General features: G+C 39.1%; 1 protein-coding gene across 2 annotated transcripts in view; it reads left to right on the plus strand.

Annotated features, from left to right (window-relative positions):
* Positions 1-23,657, plus strand: part of kazna (kazrin, periplakin interacting protein a) — a 55,580-nt gene that overhangs the window by 5,496 nt on the left and 26,427 nt on the right. For both annotated transcript variants that reach the window (XM_072681633.1, XM_072681634.1), the window contains exon 2: positions 12,287-12,361. In XM_072681633.1, the coding sequence (XP_072537734.1) occupies positions 12,287-12,361 (75 nt within the window). The remainder of the gene's footprint in view (positions 1-12,286; positions 12,362-23,657) is intronic.

Genomic DNA, 23,657 nt, shown 5'->3' on the forward strand with positions numbered 1-23,657 from the left:
CTATGCTGGTATGCTAGCTGGTTAACCAGCTCTGAACCAGCTCACTACATGTTGCGTTTGAAGCTGGTAAACCAACTTTTGTTATGCTGGTCATGCTGGTCAACTAGCTTGGTCTAGCTTGGTCAGATTGCTCATGTTTGTAGAGCATCTAAACCATAAATTTCAAAAACACACCATATGCTGGTCAACCAGTTTGAGCTGGCCAAGCTTGTTTTTTTTTTGCTGCAGTTTTTAGCAGGTTTACAAATTAGTTATGAGGTATATTTTCACCCGAATGACCAGCTTTTTAACTACCTTAACCATCAAAGACCAGTTTAGGCCACCTGAAACCAGCTTACAGCAAAAGATGTGGTCTTGTGGTTTTGTGACAGTGTCATTGGAAATAATGGGAAGACAGCGTGAACGCACTATAAATAACCATTTGCAAATCTTTTTATAGAGTGTGAAGAACCTCCACATAATGTACAACATCTAAACCCATTAAAGATCCAATTTTCCTTTCACACTGACAACCTTCTAGGAATGTGTAGTGCAGGAGGACCTGCCTCATCTACAGCAATGGTATAAGCGAAAAAAACAGGTGTTTCATGCAAAAAGAAAAATGAGTTTTTTAATGCTAATTTTAAAATCATTGTGAATTGGAAATCAACACACCTTCCGTTTGTACAGTGACTAATTTGTGAGTGAAACACCATATTGGGGAAGGTGTCTGAGTTTTGGACTCCACTACAAAATGACAGAACCCCCAAGCAGTGCACTATATAGTGAATAGGGCATAGTTTTGGACTCAGCTTTGGTTTAATAATGAGGTAGGGACCAAAAATGAAAACAAAGACCATTAAAATCCAGCTGAGCTGAATCATTTGTCCTGGATGATTGGTGGGTGAATAATGATATTTTTGGTTAATATTTCCCTGCTCTTAGTGATGCTGCACTGGGATGCTATCCAAAGTCAGAAGATGCTTTGAAATGTTTAAGTCTAATGAGTTATGCTTAATATGGCCAAGGACACATTCTAAGAAAGGTCAGTTTAATTTCAGCAATTCAAGCTGATTCCCACTCGTGTGCGGCTCGCTGCAGGCAGGGACTCACCTTGCTTGTGAGGACAGAAATGAAATGTGGGTTTGAGTGGGCTTGAGCTACAGGGAGCATGTTACACACATACTCCCTGTAGCATTTCACTAAAACTAATGATTGTGCCTCCAAGTGGCTGAAAATTCAGTTACTACATCTGTAACTCCACCTCAATTGATCATAAAGCAGAGAAGATTTTCCCCTAAATTACATAGCGGTGGGCAGCGATTATTCAAATATTATCACTCTTGTTGGACGCAGCGGATTTAGAAGTCTCTAACTGGCTATCTTCTCCCCTGCTTGCTAACCACTAAATCTCTGCACTCTCATTATCGACCCCCTAACTTGCATTTTTCAAGTGTGCTGAGTCAATGGGAGAACCACTAATACTAGTAGTTGGGGTGGATGTTTAAAAAAATAAATAAATAAAAAGAAATAAAATAATAATAAAATATTATATTAATCTCTGCATTATGTGAATAGCATGTTTATAAAAGGTGTAATTTAGCTTTGTGCTTAGTTGTTAGTTGTGCTTAGCTGGTGATTGATGGGGCTCCATCCAATATTAGAAAGCATTTCCTACACAGTAGAGACAGTTACAGAAATTTGGAAAAACATTGTTTCTTCCAAAATGAATGGTATTGAAATGCTAATATTGGATGGAGCTCTATTAATCCAGAGAACACTGTTCCACTGCTTCACAGCTACAATGAATGAGCAGGTGCCTGAGTAATACAATATATAGTACATCCTAAATGTTTTTGTATTGTATTTTATATGGGATTTAACCTCACTCATGAGTAGCAGGCATCAAAAAAGTTTTATAATGTAATGTGAGCAAAAGTGAATATTAAAATGAACTCAACCAACCCCCCCCCACACACACACACACACACACTTACTTCAGCAAGCGTCGGATTACATCTCTGTGGTCAGTGTAGATGTTTAAAGTGCTTGAGAAGAGAGCTCTCTTGCTTACTTTCTCTCTCATATTGGGCCTATTGGGAATGCACACTTTTGCTTTGAAAAGGGGACATACGTGAGTAACTGAGGTTCACATTGTGTGTGTGTGTGTGTCTGTGTCTGTGCACGCAAGTACTAATAGTACTAATAAATACTAAGTGGCCAAGTGTTGTGTGTATGTGTGGTTTGGCTTCTGTACTTCCCACAATAATTTATGCATTTATTTCTATCGTTGTAGGTTTATTTTTCTCATGATGTGTAATACATCTTTACAAATGGGCCCTGTGCTATGAAAGTCATATACAATATAAAATACTGTATATTTACCCTCATTTATATGCAGTTCCATGTTGTTTATTACAGTGTTTTACTGTGCTGGGTTGTTCATCTTTGTCTTACTCTGCATTAGTGGGATTTCTATAGCTGTCAGGACCCTCATTATCCTCTCTGCTATCGGTTCAGTGCGCCTGCATTAACTGATGTGTGTTGAAGAGAGTGTGTAGAAATGGTGCAGGTAATGATGGGTAATTACAAGTGAAGGCAAGAAATGATAGTTTGGTAATGTGTTCAGGCACATGCAGACTGTGTTAATGTGTTCAGGTTAGAAAAATATATGCTGTTAAAGGGCGTGCGTATGTGTGTTTTAGGCAGTGTGTCATGATGTTAAACACAGATGTTGAGAAGGAGTTAATATCTATTTACAGTTTGGCACCAGAATGGCAAGATGGAGTTACGTGTGTGTGTGTGTGTGTGTGTGTGTGTGTGTGTGTGTGTGTGTGTGTGTGTGTGTGTGTGTGTTTGGCAGCATAACGTCAGTATGAGGTTACGTCCAAAGAGCAGAAGACCTGTTCAACTTTAAGGGTCGAAGGCTGCCTTACTAGCAAAATGTAAAAAGGTTCCTTTAGTGATGCCATAGAAGAACCACATTGGCATTTCCCTAAAAAATGATAGCTTAGTAAACCTTTAAATACATGGACAAAAGTATTGGGACACCTGTTTCTTTTGAAATCAAGGGTATTAAAAAATGTTTATCCTGTTTTTGTTGGAGTAACTGTCTCTACTGTCCAGGGAAGATCTAGAGCATTGATATGAGGATTTGATTGCATATAGTAACAAGAACATTAGTGAGGTCAGGATGTTGGATGATCACCACCACACTCCATCACTCCCCAACTTGTCCCTAAAATGGAGCACCATCATTCCAGTGGTGGTGTGGTGCTAGGTTCATGTGTATCTGCTCCAGAGAGTCCTATTCTATTGGCAGTGTGTTCATTTGAACCATATAAAGGTTTAAAGAACCTTCACTTGATTAAAAAAAGTTTTTTTACCAATATAAAGAGTATTTACACTTTTACATATTTCTTTTAGAAAAAATGTTTATGAAACCAACAGTGGTTCCTACCCGGAAACAAGGCAGGAATATCCCCTGGACAGGGTGTCCGTCCATCACAGGGTTTTTTCACTCCCTCATGAATATTAAATGATTATTAGCCTTCTGCACCTACAGAGCAGCAGCAGAGTGTTTTACTTGGTCGAAAAAAACATCTGCTCTCCTATGCAAACTCACAACCCACAGGAGCATATTAATGCCCATTACAATTATTCACTTTATAAAGACCATGCAGACTCCAGGGTTGTTCTGGGTGCTGTAGCTGGCAGCAATCAGCCATAACATTGAAACCATATTATACAACATATTGTGTAGACTCCCCCCATGCCACAGCCCTGACCCATCAGGCATGAACTCCGCAAAACCTCTGAAGTTGTCCTGTGGTATCTGGTCACCGGTACTGACCACCGCATACTGGTAAACACCCATCAAGAACTGCCTGATGTTTTGAAGATGCTCTGACCCAGTCTTCTAGCCACCACAATTCAGCCCTTGTCGAAGTGGCTCTGATTCTTATACTGACCCATTTGTCCAGCTTTTAGCACATCACCTTCACGAACTGACTGTTCACTTGACACATGCCATTGAAACCACCTAATCTCATTTTAATGTTATGGCTGATCTGTGTGTAAGGAAAACCTGTCGTTTACTGGTTGGAGCACATTTGATAGATACAGGCCTTTCTGTAGTATTTCATACTAGATATTTTACCAAATCTGATCAGATTGTCTGATGGAGATTTTCCCTCCATTATCTGTACAGCGTTTTCTGCTGCTACTGGGCTGATATTGATACTGGGTGTCGGCTCTATGCCGTCTCTGTTTCTGCAAAATGATTTCCCTCCACATTAAAACTCTGCTTGTTTAAACACTTACATTGTTTCTCCCCAGTGAATTCAGGATTACATCCTGGCTGACAGTTAACTGTGTGTTTGCTTCTGTCTGCAAAAATGTGTTTGGCTCATTAGTCGCAAGCAGATATTCCTGTAAACATGCCACACTCGACTCTCTTTATTCTGTCAAAAACTGTCCAATCTAAAGTCCAATGCTGTGCTTAATTCTAAAAGCAGGGCAGGGAGTGAGTGCGATGGCAGTGTTTACTGAAGGTGCTCAGGTGAAGTGTGAAGGCCGGCTTGCTGCACCCCTGTCTGCCTCTGACAGCTCTCAATGTGACCTCCCTCTACCCGACTGAGGCTGGGTGTTAAACACAGCATTAGAGCCTCAATTACACACTAGTGCAGACAGGAAAGGAGGAGATTCCTTTATTACTGTGCAGAGACAGGGGTGAGGGGGAAGAAGATAGAACAGTCAATTTCTCACTTTTCCACTCCTAATAAAGCACTTCACCCAGATACTTTGGCCATGGATATATCTTTTAGTTCTTTTATCCCAGTTAAAGTGTCTGAGATAGCTGTAGATAAAGAAATATTCCAGCATTTCGCAGCAAACTACTGGCCATGTTCACACTGCCAGTCTGAAATGTCACAAATGCCACAACTTGACCCAGATCGAATGCTTTCAGAGTTGTGTGGGCTAGGATTGGGCGGTATAACGCTAATACAGTATACATAGAAATGTTGACAGTATCTTAAAATGAGGACGGTATTTTAAAATTATAATGTGTTTGTGTCATATTTCTGTTCTATGTATATCTAGTTCTCAACCAAATCAGCTTATTCCACATCTTAAAAATGTGCATTTAAAAGAGCCACAGGGAGGGGGGCGCTGTGAGAGCTCACTGATTGGTGATGTCATGCTCTGAAAACAGGTGGGGGGAAAAACAGGCCCACCATAGTTGAGTTAACGATGGATTGAGTTTGTGTGAAAGGCATAATCACGCAAACCTGGATATCAACTGTGCCAAAAAACATATGAAAGCACTCCTTAGACCATTCCCTCGACTCTCAAGGATGCTGCTTTATTCCTAAACGTGTGATTTGAGCCTCAGTTAGCTGGAACACAGACTGTACTGTGTTCTTTAGCGTGCTGGCTAACTTATACATACGTACAAACTAAATATAGCTTGTCCAATTAGTTTTTCACCCAGAAAAGGGGGTGGGGAGGGGGTTGTATGCTGTTAAAAAGCATTTTCCTTACTTGTTTAGGAAAATTAAGGTGTGAACCTGTATAAATTGTTCTTTTAGTGTTGGTACTAATTTTCATTAGGAATAACAATTTCCAGTTTATACAGTTTTGCTGACCATGTGCATCCCTTCATGGCCACAGTTTACCCATCTTCTAACAGTTACTTCCAACATGATGATGCATCCAGTTACCAAGCAAAAGTTGTCTCACACTGGTTTCATGAACAAGACAGTGAGTTCAGTGTTCTTCAGTGGCCTTCCCAGTCACTGGATTTCAAATTCCAGTGCAACACCTCTGGGATGTGGTAGAATGAGAGATCTGTAGGTGACAGTCATGTCAACTTGGACCAGAATGTCATGGCAATCCTTGTGAACATCTTGTGAAACCCATACTTGCAAGAATTGAAGTCGTTTTGAGGACAAAGGAAGCCCTACCCAGCGTTAGTCTTAGTATAGTGGTGTGTGTAAGCCACAGCAAAGTAAAAATGATTGTTTCTCATTAGGCTAGAAACTCTATATTGGTGCATCTACAAACAAAGCTCTAACTCTTTTACAGCTCTTTTATGCAGAAGTGAAATGTGACATGTGGCCATCAGTCATTCAGTTCTTGCTTCACGTTCTGATGCAGGATTTCAGTGTGGTTTAAACCTGAACATAAAACCTGACCAAATGTTGCTTTCTCCCATTTGCATAGGCACCGTGGACTGATGTGGTCGCACTGATGTGATCACACCTGTCAATCTCAGCCTTTCCAGACAGTTTCTATTTATTTATTCTGGATATAGAAATTGTACCCTTTCAGATTATGCATCTATAATTAGCAGTGCACTTAGGCTTATTCCTTTCTGCAGCTTAATGATACTGTAAATACCGAGACATGTTAACATGAGATTAAAATCAGTATCAAAACAATGACCACTAGACCACTGCTATGAAAGGTATACTGACAGTCTTTGACTGTTGACTGTTCCGAGCCAGATCAAGATCCGAAAGCCCGCAGATGTATGAATCTTCCTACAGGCTTCACAGAGATGTTTTTCTCTGGTGTAATGTCGCCTCCTCCACACTTTGAAATGTCATTCTGCTGCATCACACCACTTTTATTCTCTGCCTCCTTCCTCACAGTGTAAGAAGCAATGCTTGTTAGCTGCATCAAAGCCCCGTTTGTACCTTTTGTGTGTGTGTGTGTGTGTGTGTGTGTGTGTGTGTGTGTGTGTGTGTGTTTCTCTAGAAGTACAAGAAAGAAAGACACTGGGTAAACTATACAGAGAGATTTTCTGGCAGCAATGGCTCTGTTAATTACTTTTTATTAATTACTCTCCTTTGGATTTGGATTTTTATTTACTCTATCTAATACTGTTTTCCACTTTAGAATAAGAGCAGACATCATAGCTATACAATATCACATATGGAATTGTGTTTTGACCAAAGATATGTTAAAAAAGCTTTACACACTGTTGGCATTCAATAGGGCACCTAGGATGCCTATCCAACAGACCTATCCTTATTCTGATTATGTTCCATAAGCTCAGCTCTTGTTTGCTGCCTAAGCAGCCAAGAGGAATTCTCAAGAAGAATTTGTACAAATGTGACAGAAAGTCAGTTTTTTTTACCTGAAGCTAGGGCTGGGCACTATGACAGTATTTTCTCGCATTGTGATAACTTGTTTAGTGTTATAAACAATATGCAATATAAACAATATGCTTTCATTACAAACAGTGTAATTAGACTGGTTTAATTAGATGCAGCAGATGTTGAATACAAATCACTGTACTCAGTACAGGAGAGTATGTGGATAGTAGTTTTTAAGAATCGGTCACTACTGATGTATTTAGTCTGTGGTTACATGTATTGTGATAAATGTTGTGTACCGTGAACAATGTCTTAATCTAGTATTTTTATCATATCGCCCAGCCTTACCTAAATCTATTTCTTACCTAACCTAAAGTTAGCCTAACCTGTGCCTTCACCTCAACCCTAAACTTTACCATAGTAGAATGTGAAATTGTAAGCATTTGTGCAGACGTTGCTGTCCAATAATTCATTGTTTTAAAGCTCCATAACAGGAAAAGCAGCATGAACGTAGCTTCAGGGGCACTGTTTTAGCAATTCTACAGACAAGTTGTGTGTGTTTGGCAAAACTGTGCTACCAGTAGATGGTAGCTGCAGTGGAAATTGTAAAATCTTTGTGCAAATGTTATGAATTTCTTCAGGGTAAAAATTTAGTTCTATATGTATATGTGAGATCTTGTGGAGGTATTTATAATAAATGTTCAAACTTAAACATATGTCTTGAAAATGGGTTCATACAATTTCCCTATTCATATTTGTCTTATAAACAACTTTTCAATAATTGTAGTAAAAGGTATTGGATAAAAGTATTTGTATAAAGCCTATAGCCCACATTTTTCTATTCATTTATTTATGTATTTCCCTGAGGTACACATGACATGTTTTTAACATATGATGTGATGTTTGCTTCCAGAATATCTTGGTATTTATTTGTATCCATTCTTCCCTCTACCAGTGAAATGTTCTCAGTGTCACTGGCTGCAACACAATCCCAAAGCATGATCAGTGTACCCCCTAAGTTTAACAGTTGGTGAGGTGTTCTTAACAAGAAAATCTAAAGCCTTTTTCTTCAAACATACCTGTGCTCACTGCAGCCAGAAAAATATATTTTAACTTAATTAGTCCACAGGACTTACTTACTTTAAAATAGCATCAAGCTTTTCTGAGATGTTCCTTTACAAATGTTGGTGAAAATGGTCTGAGAGCTTAAATCTCTTGAAGTGATCAAACCTTTTCATGGTGCTTCTTTCCTGTTTTCACTCTATAATTGCACACTAGAGAAATGATGCTCTAATTTTGCTTAATTTATAAAAAATGTTTCTAACTTTTATTTTCAGTTTGGACCATTTCTATTGGTTCCTTCATTATAAAATATCAGCCTATGTTAAGCAGATGGTATTTTGTAATGGTGTAAAATCCAAATTAACAACCCGAAAACTGGTGGAATGAGGTTTGTGTGTGTGTGTGTGTGTGTGTGTGTGTGTGTGTGTGTGTGTGTGTGTGTCTGTGTGTGTGTGTGTGTGTGTTAAAGCTAAACACTACTGAAGCGAGTTGAAACGAGAGTGTCATATCTGTTTCAGGATGCAATTGAAATTAGCGCAGCTTTTTATAGACACCTGTACTTGGTAACAGTGTGTGTGTGTGTGTGTGTGTATGTGTGTTGCATGCATATTTCTTAACGTGTGTGCGCGTGTGCGTATCAGTGCGTCAGTGCTTAATCTGTTGCTGTGTTGAGCCGTACAGCAGTGTCTGGGTGCGTTTGTGCCTGTACAGATTGACCTTCATGTACATTGCTCCATCAGATTGTTGTATAGAGCGATTTTTGAGGTAGGCTTTATGTGCTCTTGCATGTCTGGCACCGCGTTGATGGATTTCGTAGTGCATGTTTTTTATGTAGATAGAGTGTGTCATGGAGAGATAGTGTCAGTGGAGCTTCACATGCTTGTCTAAAGTTACATCAGACCTAAAATACACAGCAGGAGGAATTCAGCTGCAGCTCATAAGTGCACATACACACTCGTGCATACACACATATTTACACACTCAATTATATTCTCACACATTGTCTCTTTTTTCTCATTTTCTCCCCCTTCTCTCTTTTGTCTTTTTTATTATTTGTTTTAGCACTCGCAGGCCTACAGCATGTTCCATTACTTTCACTTAGATGGTAATCCTATCATGCAGTGGCCCTTACACTGGCTGCCTGCTGCAATTTCATACAGCCGTTATTTATTTATTTTTCAATGTCTGTTTGTTTCAGGGCTGTCGCAATTAATTGATACTTGATTAAAATACATCCTCACTCTCTGTGTATGAGCAATGATTAGTCTGCAGTTTACATGATGATTTATGGATATTTTCCATTGTCATACTGGCCTCTCTTACAGTAAAAAAAAAATATCTCAGTTAAAATCACTGTCTGGATGTATCGGTGGTAATAGTTGGCAGTTTACATGATGCTGATTGATGCATATTTTCCGTTGTCATACTGCCCTCTCTCACAGTAAAAATACAGAGTCTGATAGAAACACTCATTTCTATACATTTCTTTTCAGTACTGATAGCGGAGACTACAGTACAGTTGTGCATGAGCCAGAAATGCGGGGCTAAAGATTTAAGCTGACTAGGTGGATATTTGTAAATGCACTGGTTTTCATAACATCACAAAACCAAGGAATTCGGAATATGTAGTTTTTGAAGTTTACATAATCTATATATGGATGGACTTTCATTTTGTCACTGTCACCACTTTGTCTAAAAAGGTTATAAGATCTGTAAAACCGGGTTCTGCTGGCATTACTTGTCACATTTGAGCATTTATAGAAAAACACCAGTGGCAGAAAATGGGAAAAGCTCAACATAGTAACTGAAAACCAGCTGATATCAGACAAGATTGGTGATCTGGTAATTACTGTCCATTTTGTTATTTTTTGGAGTTTGGAGTTTGCAGCTTGCAGCTCTCTCTTGCTCTTGGTCTGAGTTGGAGGGTCACTGTAAAAATTCATTCCGTTACAGATTACTGATTTGCTATTAAAAAATGTAAATGTAACGATTACGTTGTTACTTTTGGATTAGTTATCTTTTTAAAGCCAAATATTCAAATAAAGACAAAAATAAAACTATGAATTCCCATGAAACAGACCAGTGTCAACACCAAATATGTCAAGCAATTTTGTCCCTTCTACATTATATATATGATTACTGCTGGAACAATTTTTTTCTTGCAGGGCAGTGTAAAGGGAAGCTTATAGGGCATTTTTGAAAGAGAAAAACATCAACCTCCTTTGGGGTTTCAGAGGATGCTGTTACACTCAACTAGCTGTCTGTGTCATAAATAGTTTTTTGCATTTTTATTTAAATCCCAATTTACACTTTTGCAACATATTAACAGTATATTCAGATTATTTGATGCCCCTAGGAAAACAATTATCATTGTGGGTGCCACTAAGTAGAACATATCGATGGGCAGCACAAATCTATTGAACACCTGTCCCTTTGTGGATAAGATCAGGATGGTCTTGTGAGTTTCAGGTTAAAAAAAGTTGAATAAAATCTGCCATTGTCCAGTTTGGTTGCATAGAAATCAGAATTGGGTTCAATTGTAACATTCAGAGCTGCAAAGCTAACCTGTACTTCCTAATTGTTCTTCAGTCAGAATGGTATTTTTGGAGGTTTATGTAGATTCAGTGTCAGACTGGTGCAGTTCTTAACTGACACAGTTTGGTGTTAAATGTTGTGTGCAAGGCCGCAGGGGTCAGGAAAAGGGCAGGAGCGTTAGTACCACTGTCAATCAAGATCTGAGCCCAGAACCCTGGAACGAACTCAGAACATCTGTGACTTTATTGTTGCCTCCAGCATTAAATGAAAACATTACTTGAACAGTAATTAGTAATTATTTGAATATTAATTAGTTCTCGTGAACAAAGTGGAGAAGTTCTGTTAGAAGTTCAGATTCTTGGGGCCCTGAGTGGTCCAGCAAATTACGGTCACTATGACCACAGGATCACAAGTTCAAATCCCGGTCTACTGCTAACCATCGGCAGCCGGGGCCCTGAGAGAGCACAGTTGGCCTCGCTTTCTCCAGGGTGGGTAGCCAGCAATTTCTCCCCACATCATTCATCATCCTGATGAATCAGCAGTGTTTACTATTTATACAGTGTGTTTGTGTGTCTAATGTGGTATGCTGGATGTTGAATAGGGAGGCAGCTTCACTAATGCTTTACTAATGTACTGGACTGAACTGGAATACACACAGGCTAATGCTTATGAGAGAAGAGTGTTTTTCAGGAGTAGATCTTAGATAATGTCCTGTTGTCAGTACATTCAGAAACCCTGTCTTTTTGTCCTCTTTAACTGATTACAGTCATTTTACAGTAACATTCCTGTAATCAATCACAGTATGTGGCGGTGAGGAGGCGAGGGAGCCGTGGGATCGCCATACGGCGCCACTCCACACCGCCCTGATGCTGCGCTCCTTGGGGTGTTTAGGCTAATAAGCCCCGGATGACGGCATACCAGTAGTGCTGACGGACTACCACAGACATACACGTGTATCAGGACTATTAGAACCTGAAGTAGACAACAGTTATGTTTCTCTGTATGTTTCTTTGGGTGTTTATTTTACCCAAACCCTACACAAAGAGCAGTGAGTTGTGAGTTGCTTGAATCCTACGTTTGTGTGGTTTCTTGACCTAGCTGCCTCCTGGGTCATGGTGGCCGTGGCCCTTTCCCCAATGCAAAAAACCCCCCAAAAAAACAGTAACTCTAGCCTGTTAAGAGTTAATGCACATGTTTATTTGAACATGGTGTAATGTGCTCACCAACAAAAGGCTTAAACAGCACCTTCCCTCTGTTGACTCTGTGGAATATTTTAGGGTGGATAGTGATGTTTATGTGGTCAAAGGCATGTGATGTAGAAATGACACAGCACTTTGCTCTAAGCATCCTTATGCAGACCTGTCAAAAACACACACGGGTGGAGGAAGGGAGTGTATTCAGGATGCTTCTGGAGTCAAAGATGCAGCTGACAAAGACATGAGGTATCTGCTTAGATCTCACAGCTGTCCCTGACCTCATCCTGCAGTAATTACTGTTTTTGAGGACAAATGACATGACACTGTATATATGTGTGTGTGTGTGTGTGTGTGTGTGTGTGTCACTTTCATGTTTATGTATCTTTCTCTCTCTCTTTTTCCCTCTCTCAGACTCCCACAAGCAGAGAGGCACTGAGGTCAGCAGCTTAACTGACTACAGCACCCATGACACATCCCTGGATAAAGGTAACAGCATGGGATTGCATGCAGACTTGCACACAAGCATAAACACATGCAGTGATTTAGTGATTCGGCAGGTTGAATGTGATATATGGAGGTGACTCAGTGTGAGATTTGCTGGCCTTTTAAAATGTGTGAAGATATGAACATAATTTAACACTCACAGAATTATAGACGCCTCCCGGTGTTAGTTGTTTTTTTTCTGAAACATGGTTGAAATTATCTTTAAAGGCTCAAATTATTCCAGAAGAAGTGTTGCTGGCCTCTCACCGCAATGTGCTGTTAGCAAGCTGAAAAGATTCTAGCTGGTCAGCTTTTAGCCCCACTCGCTTTTAGTCCTCCTGGGTTTGGCTTTCCTCAAGTCTTACTGTTACAAAAACAGAGTGGTACTTTTTGCCTTCTGATGTATGTTTAGCTCCAGTTTGGTTCAGCTGAGGTAGTCCAGTTTATTTTCGAGGGACCGGAGAGAACCTGGAGAGACGAGATGGTAAATGTTACGTATGGCTAGCATTGCCTTTTAGCTTAGCAAATCCCTGTTTACCCTCCCTGGCCTTTGTGCCGTTGCATGCTGACTTTGAGCTCCCCTTCTGCGGACACTGGCATAGACAAGCCACAGTCACAAGGCCTGGTTCACTTGGTTTAACTAGCAGAGCATGGTGGTAATGAGCTGCTCTCCTGTATAAACAACACTGGATTCTCCTAAAGTTGCCATTGTGTTTTGACTGTTGCCTGATTTAATTAATAGGTTGGGTTTATGTACGTTTTTGGAGTGCAAAGTTAACTAATCAAGTTAAAACTGTCTTAGGATTTTGGAATTGGCCCATTTTTGAAGGAGGACACAACAGTGTTCGAGGTTCGTGGTATGTCACCTTCTATGTACCAAGCTCTTATTCAACTATGCCAAGAAAAATACAGTTTGACAGTCTAGGGCTCTTTAAAAACAATCAGCGAAAATAAAATATAGATTTAGGAACCATTATGGATAGAAATGACCATTACTGTCCATTTCCTTCACCTTCAATCGATCCTGTCAGCTGGACTGAAACACCTGATATTCTGCACTGCGAGACAAAGTGGAGAAATATTTTTAGCATGACACAGCAATGCCCTGTGTGTATCCGCTGTGAAGTCCTTACCAGCAGCATCTATTGCACCCACCAAAGACATGGTCACGACCTTCCATCTCCATGCTGAAAGGATCTTCTCAGTTGGACTGAGGATAGCAGGGCTTCTTGAAAAAAAATCAGCTGATTAGTTGTGTACAGTGACTAACACAAGCTAGGTATTATCCCACACAGCTACATAATTTGGTGAGTCATTCCTGTCCAGCCCCCATTTCCTGAGATCCTCAGGAAAATCATTAGTACCTGGAAGCTAAATTTGACAGCATGTGTAATAAATTGATCTGAAATGTGAGAGAATGAGCTTGTTTGGTGGATCTCAGGATTTTTGTGTTATCAGTTTGCTTGATGTCACATCAATATCTGATCACTGCTGTTTACATAATGTATGTTTGACAGTTTATGACTGGTGGTTGGTTAATTTGTGCATGTAAGGGATTATGTAATAAGGATATTGATTAATGCATGTGAGGATAATGCAGTTCAGTGCAGTTTAACAGAAAAGCTTAATCAATTCTCAAGGTCTACTTAGTTGCATCACTGACCTGAGTGATAACCGCTGTACCTAGTATTTCTGCATGGAAATAATGGGAAATGTATAGATCTTTGAGCGAATGAGCTGTTGATGTGTTGTTTCATACAATGTTTCAGAAACAACAATTTTTACATTTCAAATTTAATACATATCTCCAGATTTTATTTGTTAGGTCATGTTCTTTATATATGTAAACAACCGTTATGGCATTTTATCTGCTCCATGAAGAATGTAATGTCTCAATGCTGTCGTTGCATTTATTTATGCACATGATCTAACAGTGGCAAACATTTGCAGATTTGTATTTTGTTTGACTAAGCAAGAGAACACATGAATGAGAATATAGTTTACACTCCAGTCAACTTATACTGTTCGTCTGATTAAACCAATCAGTAATAACTGCTTATTGATATGAAGTCAGAAACGATCTGACACCAAGAAACTCCAGCTGGCATGACAGTGATTCTGGACTAGGCCTGTGGCTGATGCGCTAATCCCATGGTAGCGATGTTAATTGTCGGCATGCTATCGCTACAGACTTTGGCACACACAATAGTGACACAGTATGTCTTTGCACCACTTCGCTTAACAATAGTATTTCAAGCAAGGAGACCCAACCTTAGCTTACCTAAGATTACATCTCCTCTCAGAGCACCTCAGAATGAAAAATATAACGAGGCAGATTTTGCGCAAGCACATTTTGTTCGTCAGTCACTCCCTTTCTCACTCACTCAGCCAGTCAGTAAGCTGGTAAGGCTGGACCGCTAGGCAAAATTCAGCATCAGACTTGTTCTGTAAACTGATTGAAAATGAGCTCATTAGCTAACTCTGGCAAGTTTACAATGATGTGAAAAGTGAAATATTGATTAATACACCCTGCCCCTGGTAAATTAATAAATAAATAAGTAAATAAATAAAAAATATATACACGCAGAAAGCCCACTTCCATGTACTGATCCACATACTGTATACTATCCCCAACATCGACAAAGTAAAGAAAATTGAAGAAGAATGCCAGCAAGACATTGGGTTTAATTAAACCATATTTATATACTTACTTAAAAACAATTATACAAATATAAATTTATATACATTTACTACAGTACTTTGCCTTGTCCTTTAAATACATAAATATGTCAAATTAAGCATCACTGTGGCAGTGGCAACACACTACTAAAATGGGAAAAAGGTTGAAGATGCATATTGTTCCTGTCCCACAGAAACCTTGAATCTATTCTTACCTTTTCACTTTTTTGATATGATTTCAATCTAGCATTTCACTTTTTCACAAGTTTCATGATGACTGAACCAATAAAAAATCTCCACAATGCCTTTATAATCTTTTAGCTTTGACTCTTATTGAAAGTAAATTTATTTTTTTGTTCCTTCTCTATTTTGCCTGTCATTGTTGTTGATTTAAACACTGTGAAGAAGTGGTTGTAGTCTGATAGCCAGACTATTAAGGCAAGGCTTTTTACCCTATGAATAGAGCGCTCTCCGTGGTGCTACACTAAATGTGCCATGTAGCTTTTCTCCAGATGATGAGGAACATCCTGCTTTGGAGAAGTCTTCACTGTTATGTCGCTTGAAGGCTCACTCTTTCTCTCTCTATAAGAGACTGTAATGAGTTTCTTTTGATAACCGCTTTCGCATTTCACTTTTTGTACAGCAGCCATTAGGAATGTTATGAGAGAGAAAGAGAACATTAACCAGAGCTCTGGGGCTTCAGTGGACTTTTCAGTCTTTTAATCCTGATTAGAAACCATTCCCCAGATGGACGCTCTTAAAAACAAAGGTGACAAAAGGGTTCTTAAGGCTGTTTTCACACCTAGTTCGTTTGTCTTTTTCCTTTCGCTCTGTTGCTTTCTCATTGCAGTGGCAAGCCAGCAGTGAACTGACCCACAGTTCACTTGAAAACGCTCAGTTTTTGGAGAACTACATTTCAGTCGTTTGGTGCATGGCAGAGTACGAGTGGCGTGTTCACACCTGTCAAAACGGACCAAAGGAAAAGTTTGATGGGTCCACACCAAACAAAGTAGGTGTAAAAACGCCCTTAGAATGGGGCCAAAGAAGAACCATTTTTGATTCCCCAGGAAGTCATCTTTCATATGTGTTCTTTAAAGAAACATGCATTAAAATTATATTATTGCTCTTACGGAACCTAATGTGGTAAAGCAACACTTTTTTTTTTTTTTTAGCAATTTTACTTAAAAATTACAGCTTCAAAATCATTGTGATGCTCCACATACCTGTAATACAGAGAATAGCTTTGCTGTTGTTGCTACTCCAGGCTTGACACACTGCTAACTGGGTAACTAACTAGGTAGCTAACTGGGTAACTGGTAAAGCAGGTAGGATAACAAGAACCAGAGTAATGTTTGTGCAAAATCCTGTCATATTACTCTACCACCTCAGTCCACATGCTTCTTTCACTTGCAGTGGCGGATCTGCATCTCCCAGCTTAGCTTAAGAGGTGGCTCAAGCGTGACTTACACTCTCCAACTGTAGAGGGAGCCAGTATTTCTAGAACAATCGAAATACAGCTTTTCTAGCTGACTGGATGGCAGTACTATGTGTACCCCAGTTTGACTGCAAATAACCTTTTAGCAGAACATTTAGTAGACTATGTAGGCTGGTCCACTATTCTACTGCACAAATAATGAGAGTCCTCCTAAGAAAACCTTTCCTGCATTCTTACCACAACATTCAGTGTCCAAGGTTTTTGAAGGAACATCTAAACTGCAGTCTGATGCATTTTTAAAGCAAATCCTGTGGGTTGATGAAGTTACAAATTGGCCACTATGAGTAAAGGACTTTGTCTGAAGAAAGAAAGAACACCTAATTAACTGTTAAGCACAGGGGTGGATTAATCATGCTTTGGGCTTGCGTTGCAGCCAGTGACACAGGGAACATTGTACTGGTGAATGGTAGACTGGCTTAAATTAAATACCAACAAATTCTCTAAAATTGTCAAGAAACATCTGAAGATGAAAAGAGGATGTCTTCTTCAGCATAATAATGATCCCAAACACTTACCAAATCCACAATGCACTACCTCAAGAGGTGCAAGCTGAGGGCCCGCACAGTCCCCTGACCTAAACATTAAAAAAATAAATAATAAATAAAGTATCACAAATTGTATCGGACCTGAAAGTAAGTGGGTTATTACAGCCCTAATACAACCACTGTTGTGTGCCAGTGTGTATATACAGAGTTGTCCTACTGCAGTGTTGTAGTTTTCATTATAGCCCTCCCCAGGAGGTATAGAAGTATATTTCCTGGCACAGATATTTCTGTGCTGTATGAGTTATAGTATAACAGGTTTAAGGTTGATGTGAGTGGTCTGAGTGCTGATGTACATCCACCACATGCTGTCTTATTTACCTGCTGTGTCACTTTCAAGACACATTTAGAAAATTACTCATTTCCACCAGCGTATTTTTCTCTCTCTCACTTTCTCTCACACTCTCTCACACTCTGCATGATGTAGAAAAGAATGGTTCTCCATGCTAATTTGTCCCCTGTTAGTTTTCTTAAATGACACAGCATGGCTTTCTTAACACTTTTGGTTGCAGCGTGCAGCCTTTATCCGATTACCTCTTGCCTTTTTTTAATGGGGAATACAACAAAAATGCAATGTTCTTTAAATTCTTAAATATAACAACATTTATTGCTGATATAAGCATTCTGTTAGATTCCAGTCTGATCCTCCCTAAATGTGCAAGAGCTCTAACACCCAACATGCCTAGTGAAATCTAAGCTGAAATTCTTATAGGACGCACTGGTGTAAACCTTTGCTGCTATGTCTCAGTTCCTGTGTGTTTGCAGTATAAGAAAATCTGAAAATTCATTCATAGCTACGTTACCATCCATAGTATTTTATGAACAAACATTTGAACATTTAAAATGTTGTGGTATTGTAGGCGGTTGCTATAGTGTCCCAGTTGTTTGCCAAGTGGTTGCTAGCATGTTGTCAAGTGATTGCTGTGGTTGGATGTTACTTGTATATTGAGAATTGTCTGTAAAGTTTATAAAATGTCAATTTCAGCAGATAAATAATTGGTCAAATCCAGAAATGTTTAGAGAGTAAAAGTGATTTTCTTTAAGAGGAAACAAAAACGCTACGTCCCAAACCAATCAAAAGCACCCTAAAAATATAAAAATATTTATAGAAAAAGTCAACTCTATTTCTACAATCACCACAGCCATACTCTGTGTAGCATAATGTTAAACAAAAGATTTGGCATTTATTATGTAAAATATTTTTTGGACAATTGTTCTGTTTTAAACCTGGATAGGGCAGTTCTGCAGCATCTAAAACTCTGCCTAAATTGATGATGAAATGAGGGGGGTTAGCACTACTGCAGAGCTGTAGCATTACTGTCGATACACACAAACATTCATAATAAAATGACAATCACAACATAATCTGACTTTTGTGTCCATTTTCCAGGTTGTGCTCCCAGAAGTCTTCAGGCCTTGAAATTAGTTTTTGAAAGTGGAGCAGATACATTCATTTTGAGCCTGGGCTTATAAACTACTGGACTTATAATACTGACATTATGCTGCACCTATTTCATACAAGCAGTGATTCCAAATGAAACTCTGAGACACCAAAATGAACTGTTATGCATGAACTGTGAACTGTGATGCTCACTGTGAACTGTAAACTGTGATGCTCACTGTGAACTGTGAACTGTGATGCTCACTGTGAACTGTGATGCTCACTTTTGCATATTTATGTGGTTAAGTTACTAGGTTATTTCTTATTGGTTACTAAGGTGTTTCTAGGTGGTTGCTATGCAGGTGTTGCTGCTAGATGGTTGTTATGGTATTATGTGTGGTTGCTATGGTGTCCTAGTTGGTTGCTAAGTAGTGGCTAGCATGTTGCGCAGTACCTTGTGTAGTTGGTCGGCTGTTACTAGTGTATTGGAAAGTGACATGCATGTGTCTGCAGACTGCATGCAGAAACTGCATGTCCAGTTAAATAGCTGTATACAAGCCTGAATTGCACAGTCCGACCAAACAATCTGGAGTGAAATGTTGTTTAAATCGTGATTATTATAATTTGGATAACATAATGGTAGAATAGTTGTGGACATAATAAACTAATGTCATTATTACATTATGTTACCAAGGACTGCTGTACCTGTACCTGCTAGTTTTCATATGTTCTTAGTTGTATGTACTTTATGCAAATGTACTTTTAATATCCAAGAAGTGGAGTAGTTTGTGCGAGATACCATACCATGCCATACCAATACCATAAAACAAATCACCACTAAAAATGTAGTGTGTGTGGGTGTGGGTGTGGGTGTGTGGTATCTGAAGCAAAGGTGTTAACTAAAACATCTGCTTACCAGCAGCTGGAGAGTGTGTTGGTTAAGTAGAGAGAGAATAAGAGAGTATGCATTCACCTGCTGGAAATTCTGCACCTTGACCCCAGCTCCTCCCTTCATTTTACCTGTGTGTGTGTGTGTGTGTGTGTGTGTGTGTGTGTGTGTGTGTGTGTGTGTGTGTGTGGTGGGGGAAGGAGGGGTTAGTTGAGGTCATGGTGTTATTTCCAGGCTGTCTCCGCCCAGTTTGTTTGAGAGAGAGTGAACAGGAGGAGGGGCAATGAAATACTAGCAAACTTTCAGTTCTCACTATGTAGAGAGTGGAGAGCGAGAGACCTACAGAAAACCAGTGAATGAGAAAGGGAGCATTTAAATGTTTGGCCCACCTCATGTCACTTCTGGAGCGGAGTATGCTTTATCTTTGCAACTGATAAATATGAGGTATCAGTAGCTGCTGTTGGAAGAAGACTGAGGCTCTGGGGACAGTGTGAGAAATGAAGTCGGACAGAGAGGAAGGGAGAGCCGGTGAGTAGCTGAGCTTACGAGTGTTCTTCCTGAGGCATAACAGAATCGTTAGGTGTTAAAGGAGAGCTTGAAGACCTGAATGACTGGTTGCCCTTTCAGTGAGTGGGGTGTGGGGGTCAGTGCATGGGTGGGTTTAGGTGTCTGTTTCAGTGTGCTGAGAGCTTAAAACCGTTATGATCTTTGGACCTGTTTACTTTCAAAATGATCCAACAGGATCTGTGAAAGGAGATGCTGTTTACATTCAAAACCTTTCCTAGGTGAGTTCAGACACAGGTAGCAGTGATACAGAGAGAAGATGCACAAACTGTCTACCAGGGGTATTGATCTCACACCTTCAGTGCATCATAAAATCTTATTTTTGATTATTATTTTATTTTATTGTTTTGATATGATTGAGAATCATGTTTTAAATTTAGTCTTTACAGTATTTCAAGTTCAAGTTTCAGGTTTATTTGTCATTTGCACAACATGTCAGGACATTTATGCATTGCTTGTGGTGAGGCTCAGGTTGATGCTCTACAGGAGGACAAAACTATATACATACTAAACATATTAAAATAAAGTTTAAAAAAAAAGTTTAAAAATTATATTAAATACAAACAAAATATACACAGAATACAGAATATACAAAGACAGGAAGGATCTGTAGAAAGTAATAGTTCTGTATGGAATTGTTCAAAGAACAATTGCACCTTTATTTTTTTAAAGTTTACAGTATTTTTTCACTGTCTCAAAAAATCCTCTCATCTCCAGAATAGGGGTGTAACGACTAATGGACTTATTAGTTGATTAGTTGTAGTGCACTTACAGCCTGAGCAGCTGTCTGTCACATGAACAGAGCTTGTGGACAAAACCATATGGAGCCAGAAGGCAACATGGCCACACATCTGCAGAGACATCACTCTGGTGTGTGAGTGGTAAGCAGAGTTCTATTAGTGGGAGGAAATGTGAGTACAGTGTAACCTACAGACGTTATAAATAAAGAGTCCGAACTGGTCAAAATATATTAATCAACATGGCGCTTGTTAACTGAAAGTCCCGCCCTTCGCCTTAAAAAAGACCCAGTCAGTTTGCTGGTTATGGAAAAAGTCTTGCTGCTTGCGCTGCGACCAGAGGAGAAGTGGCTCTTCGTAGCAGTAACACAATATACTTTCTGACTGAAAGCTGAAATTTGTGTCTCCCTTTTGACTTTTTGCTGATATAAAAAATGATGGGGAAACTGGTTAAGGGAAAACTGGTTTAGTTTTGTTATTTTATATATGCTACTTTTGAAGCATTACATTTTATTTATCTACTATAACAGCAGGAAAGTTGAGTTATTTGAGGATTGAGCGACTCATAATTTCAATATTCAATTATTTAACTATTCGTTGCAGCCCTACTCAACAATAGCAACTTTACAGGAGAGAGAAAACACCAAGAGGTCACTAGAAGTCATTGACCAATGGCATTGTCACAAGTCATTATTCCAAGTCATTTTGGAGCTTTTGTATTTGTCCATTCATCATAAAGATGAAAGATTCGCATTGTCAAAAAGCCAAAAACAGCAAAGTGGAGATGCAGGGTTTTGTTTAGCAGTTACTAAGGTGTTGCTAGGTGGTTGCTATGCAGGTGTTGCTGATAGATGGTTGTTATGGTATTATATGTGGTTGCTATGGTGATGCAAGGCTTTATTTACATCTTAAGAACAATATAACAGACATATATTTTTATTTCAGTCTTATTGTGGCCAAAAAAAGCGTATCATGTTGCATGCATTCTTCATAGTCACGCTCCTACTATCTGTGCATGTTCGTAAATTGACATAAAAAGTCACACCAACACCATGGTCATGGTCTTGGTTGTGCATTTTATTTTTTCAGGTTCTCCTAAATCTTCAGGGCTTGAAATTAGTTTCTGAAATTGTAGGAGGATATAAATTAATTTAGAGTCTGAGCTGAGGGCGCTCATTGCTTATAAACTGGCCTCTCTTCTTTCTGATCTCTTTCCGACCTAGTGCCCTCTCCATTAAGTACACAGGAGCAGCAATCTGTCATTGGCCTTGGCCCTCTGTCTCTTTCTAAATAAGTGTTTCATCCCCCATTTTTACTCTCATTCCTTTTGTCTGAGGAAGACCACATTATTGATTCTCCATAGTCCTGCTCTCTGTACTCTTGTTCTCATTCGTTTCTTACATTTGCCATCGGCTCTGGTAACAGAATACGCAAAGTCAGAGTGTCCTGCTGAAATTATACTGGCTTTCTATAGGTAACCATTTGTATTAAATTTTGTGAAGTATGGTGTTATTGTGAATTACGTGAATTGTGTGCCCTTCTTAGGGTTTTTTCAATTATTTATCTATATTTATTTATTTTTTTTTTAATTAACTTCAATTGGTCAATTCTTTCAATTAAATTGTAATACTTAATACTTTTTTTATATCTTGCTGTTTTTTATTTTTTATTCATTTTATTTTTTTTGCCATATCAGAACAAACAGGAAAAAAGCAGAAATGTAGACTCAACGCTGTTGATCTGGAATATAAATCAAATGGAAAGGGAATTCATTATGTACTTAAAATGTAATTAATTGTGCATGTTAAACCTAAACCTTTAGGCTATTTTAGGCCTTCAGACTAAAAGGTACATGTTTGTAAAGGAAACCTAAAATCAAACCCTACGGTCATAATTTTGTGTCTAGGTACATACAGATATGCACCACAGAAATTCCATGTATTGAAATACAGTATTTTACCATCCCCAATGATGGTTACTCAAAGTACCAAAGTGTCTGACTGCATCACAGGCAAGTCGTTAGGTTTGATAGGGTTCTGGCTGGGGCTCCTCTACTGACCAACAAAGCATCTGAAGAAGTATAGATAAGTATAGATGATGTGTATCTTTTCATCAGGTCCATTATTTATAACATGAAATACTATTTATACCGTGGCATCTAAGGTATCCATATTGCCCAATACGTCCAGCTGAACATTTGAAATTCATATGTATTTACAAATAATAATGTGCCATAAAAGAAAATTTCAAATAACTGCTACTTTATAATAAGAGCTTCTTCAAAGGATGTCTCATTTCCTTAATGAATTAGGCTCTTCAAAGCATGTGTAATTTATCAGGAGCGGTGTTGAAAAGCAGCTGACCAGCTCATTTTATGCTCCACACACACACACACACACACTGGTTTGAGTAGCCCGTTATCTGCTGCTTGTGTGATTGTGCAGCTGTGTGGCTGCATTATCCACTGAGAGCTGCTTTACGTATAATGACATTTGAGTGCTTAATTAACACAGACATTAATGTAGACAATTTGTAACCGAGGCTGATGAACGTCATTCTGTCGCACACAGTTGACTTTAGTTCAGTTTGCTTGACCGAAACTTGTCTTCTTCCCAACTTTTACCAATATATTATGACCATACATACTGAGTAATATGCTGTTTGTGCTCCCTGTGCAATCAAAACTCCAAACCATCAAGGAATGAACTTTACCCAGGGCCAAACAGTGTGTGCAGTGTGCCATAAAGGGTTGTACCTGGTCTGCACAAGTGTTTATGTAGCCTAGGTGGAATGTAAAGTTGACATTAATGTGAATGCCCGGACCAAGAGATTCTCAACAGAACATTGCCATTGCATCGCGGTTCTTTCACCAGTCATAGATTTTTTTGGCCAAATGAACTCTGGATCTTGAACTGGTTTCACTTTGGATTCCAGCGAACCGGCCTGCATTTGCACCGGTTTTAATGGGAACCAAGGATGCGCCATCAAAGGAGGTTGCACTACGGAAGTAAA

This window comes from Salminus brasiliensis, chromosome 6, assembly GCF_030463535.1.
Source record: "Salminus brasiliensis chromosome 6, fSalBra1.hap2, whole genome shotgun sequence".
NCBI lineage: Eukaryota > Metazoa > Chordata > Actinopteri > Characiformes > Bryconidae > Salminus > Salminus brasiliensis.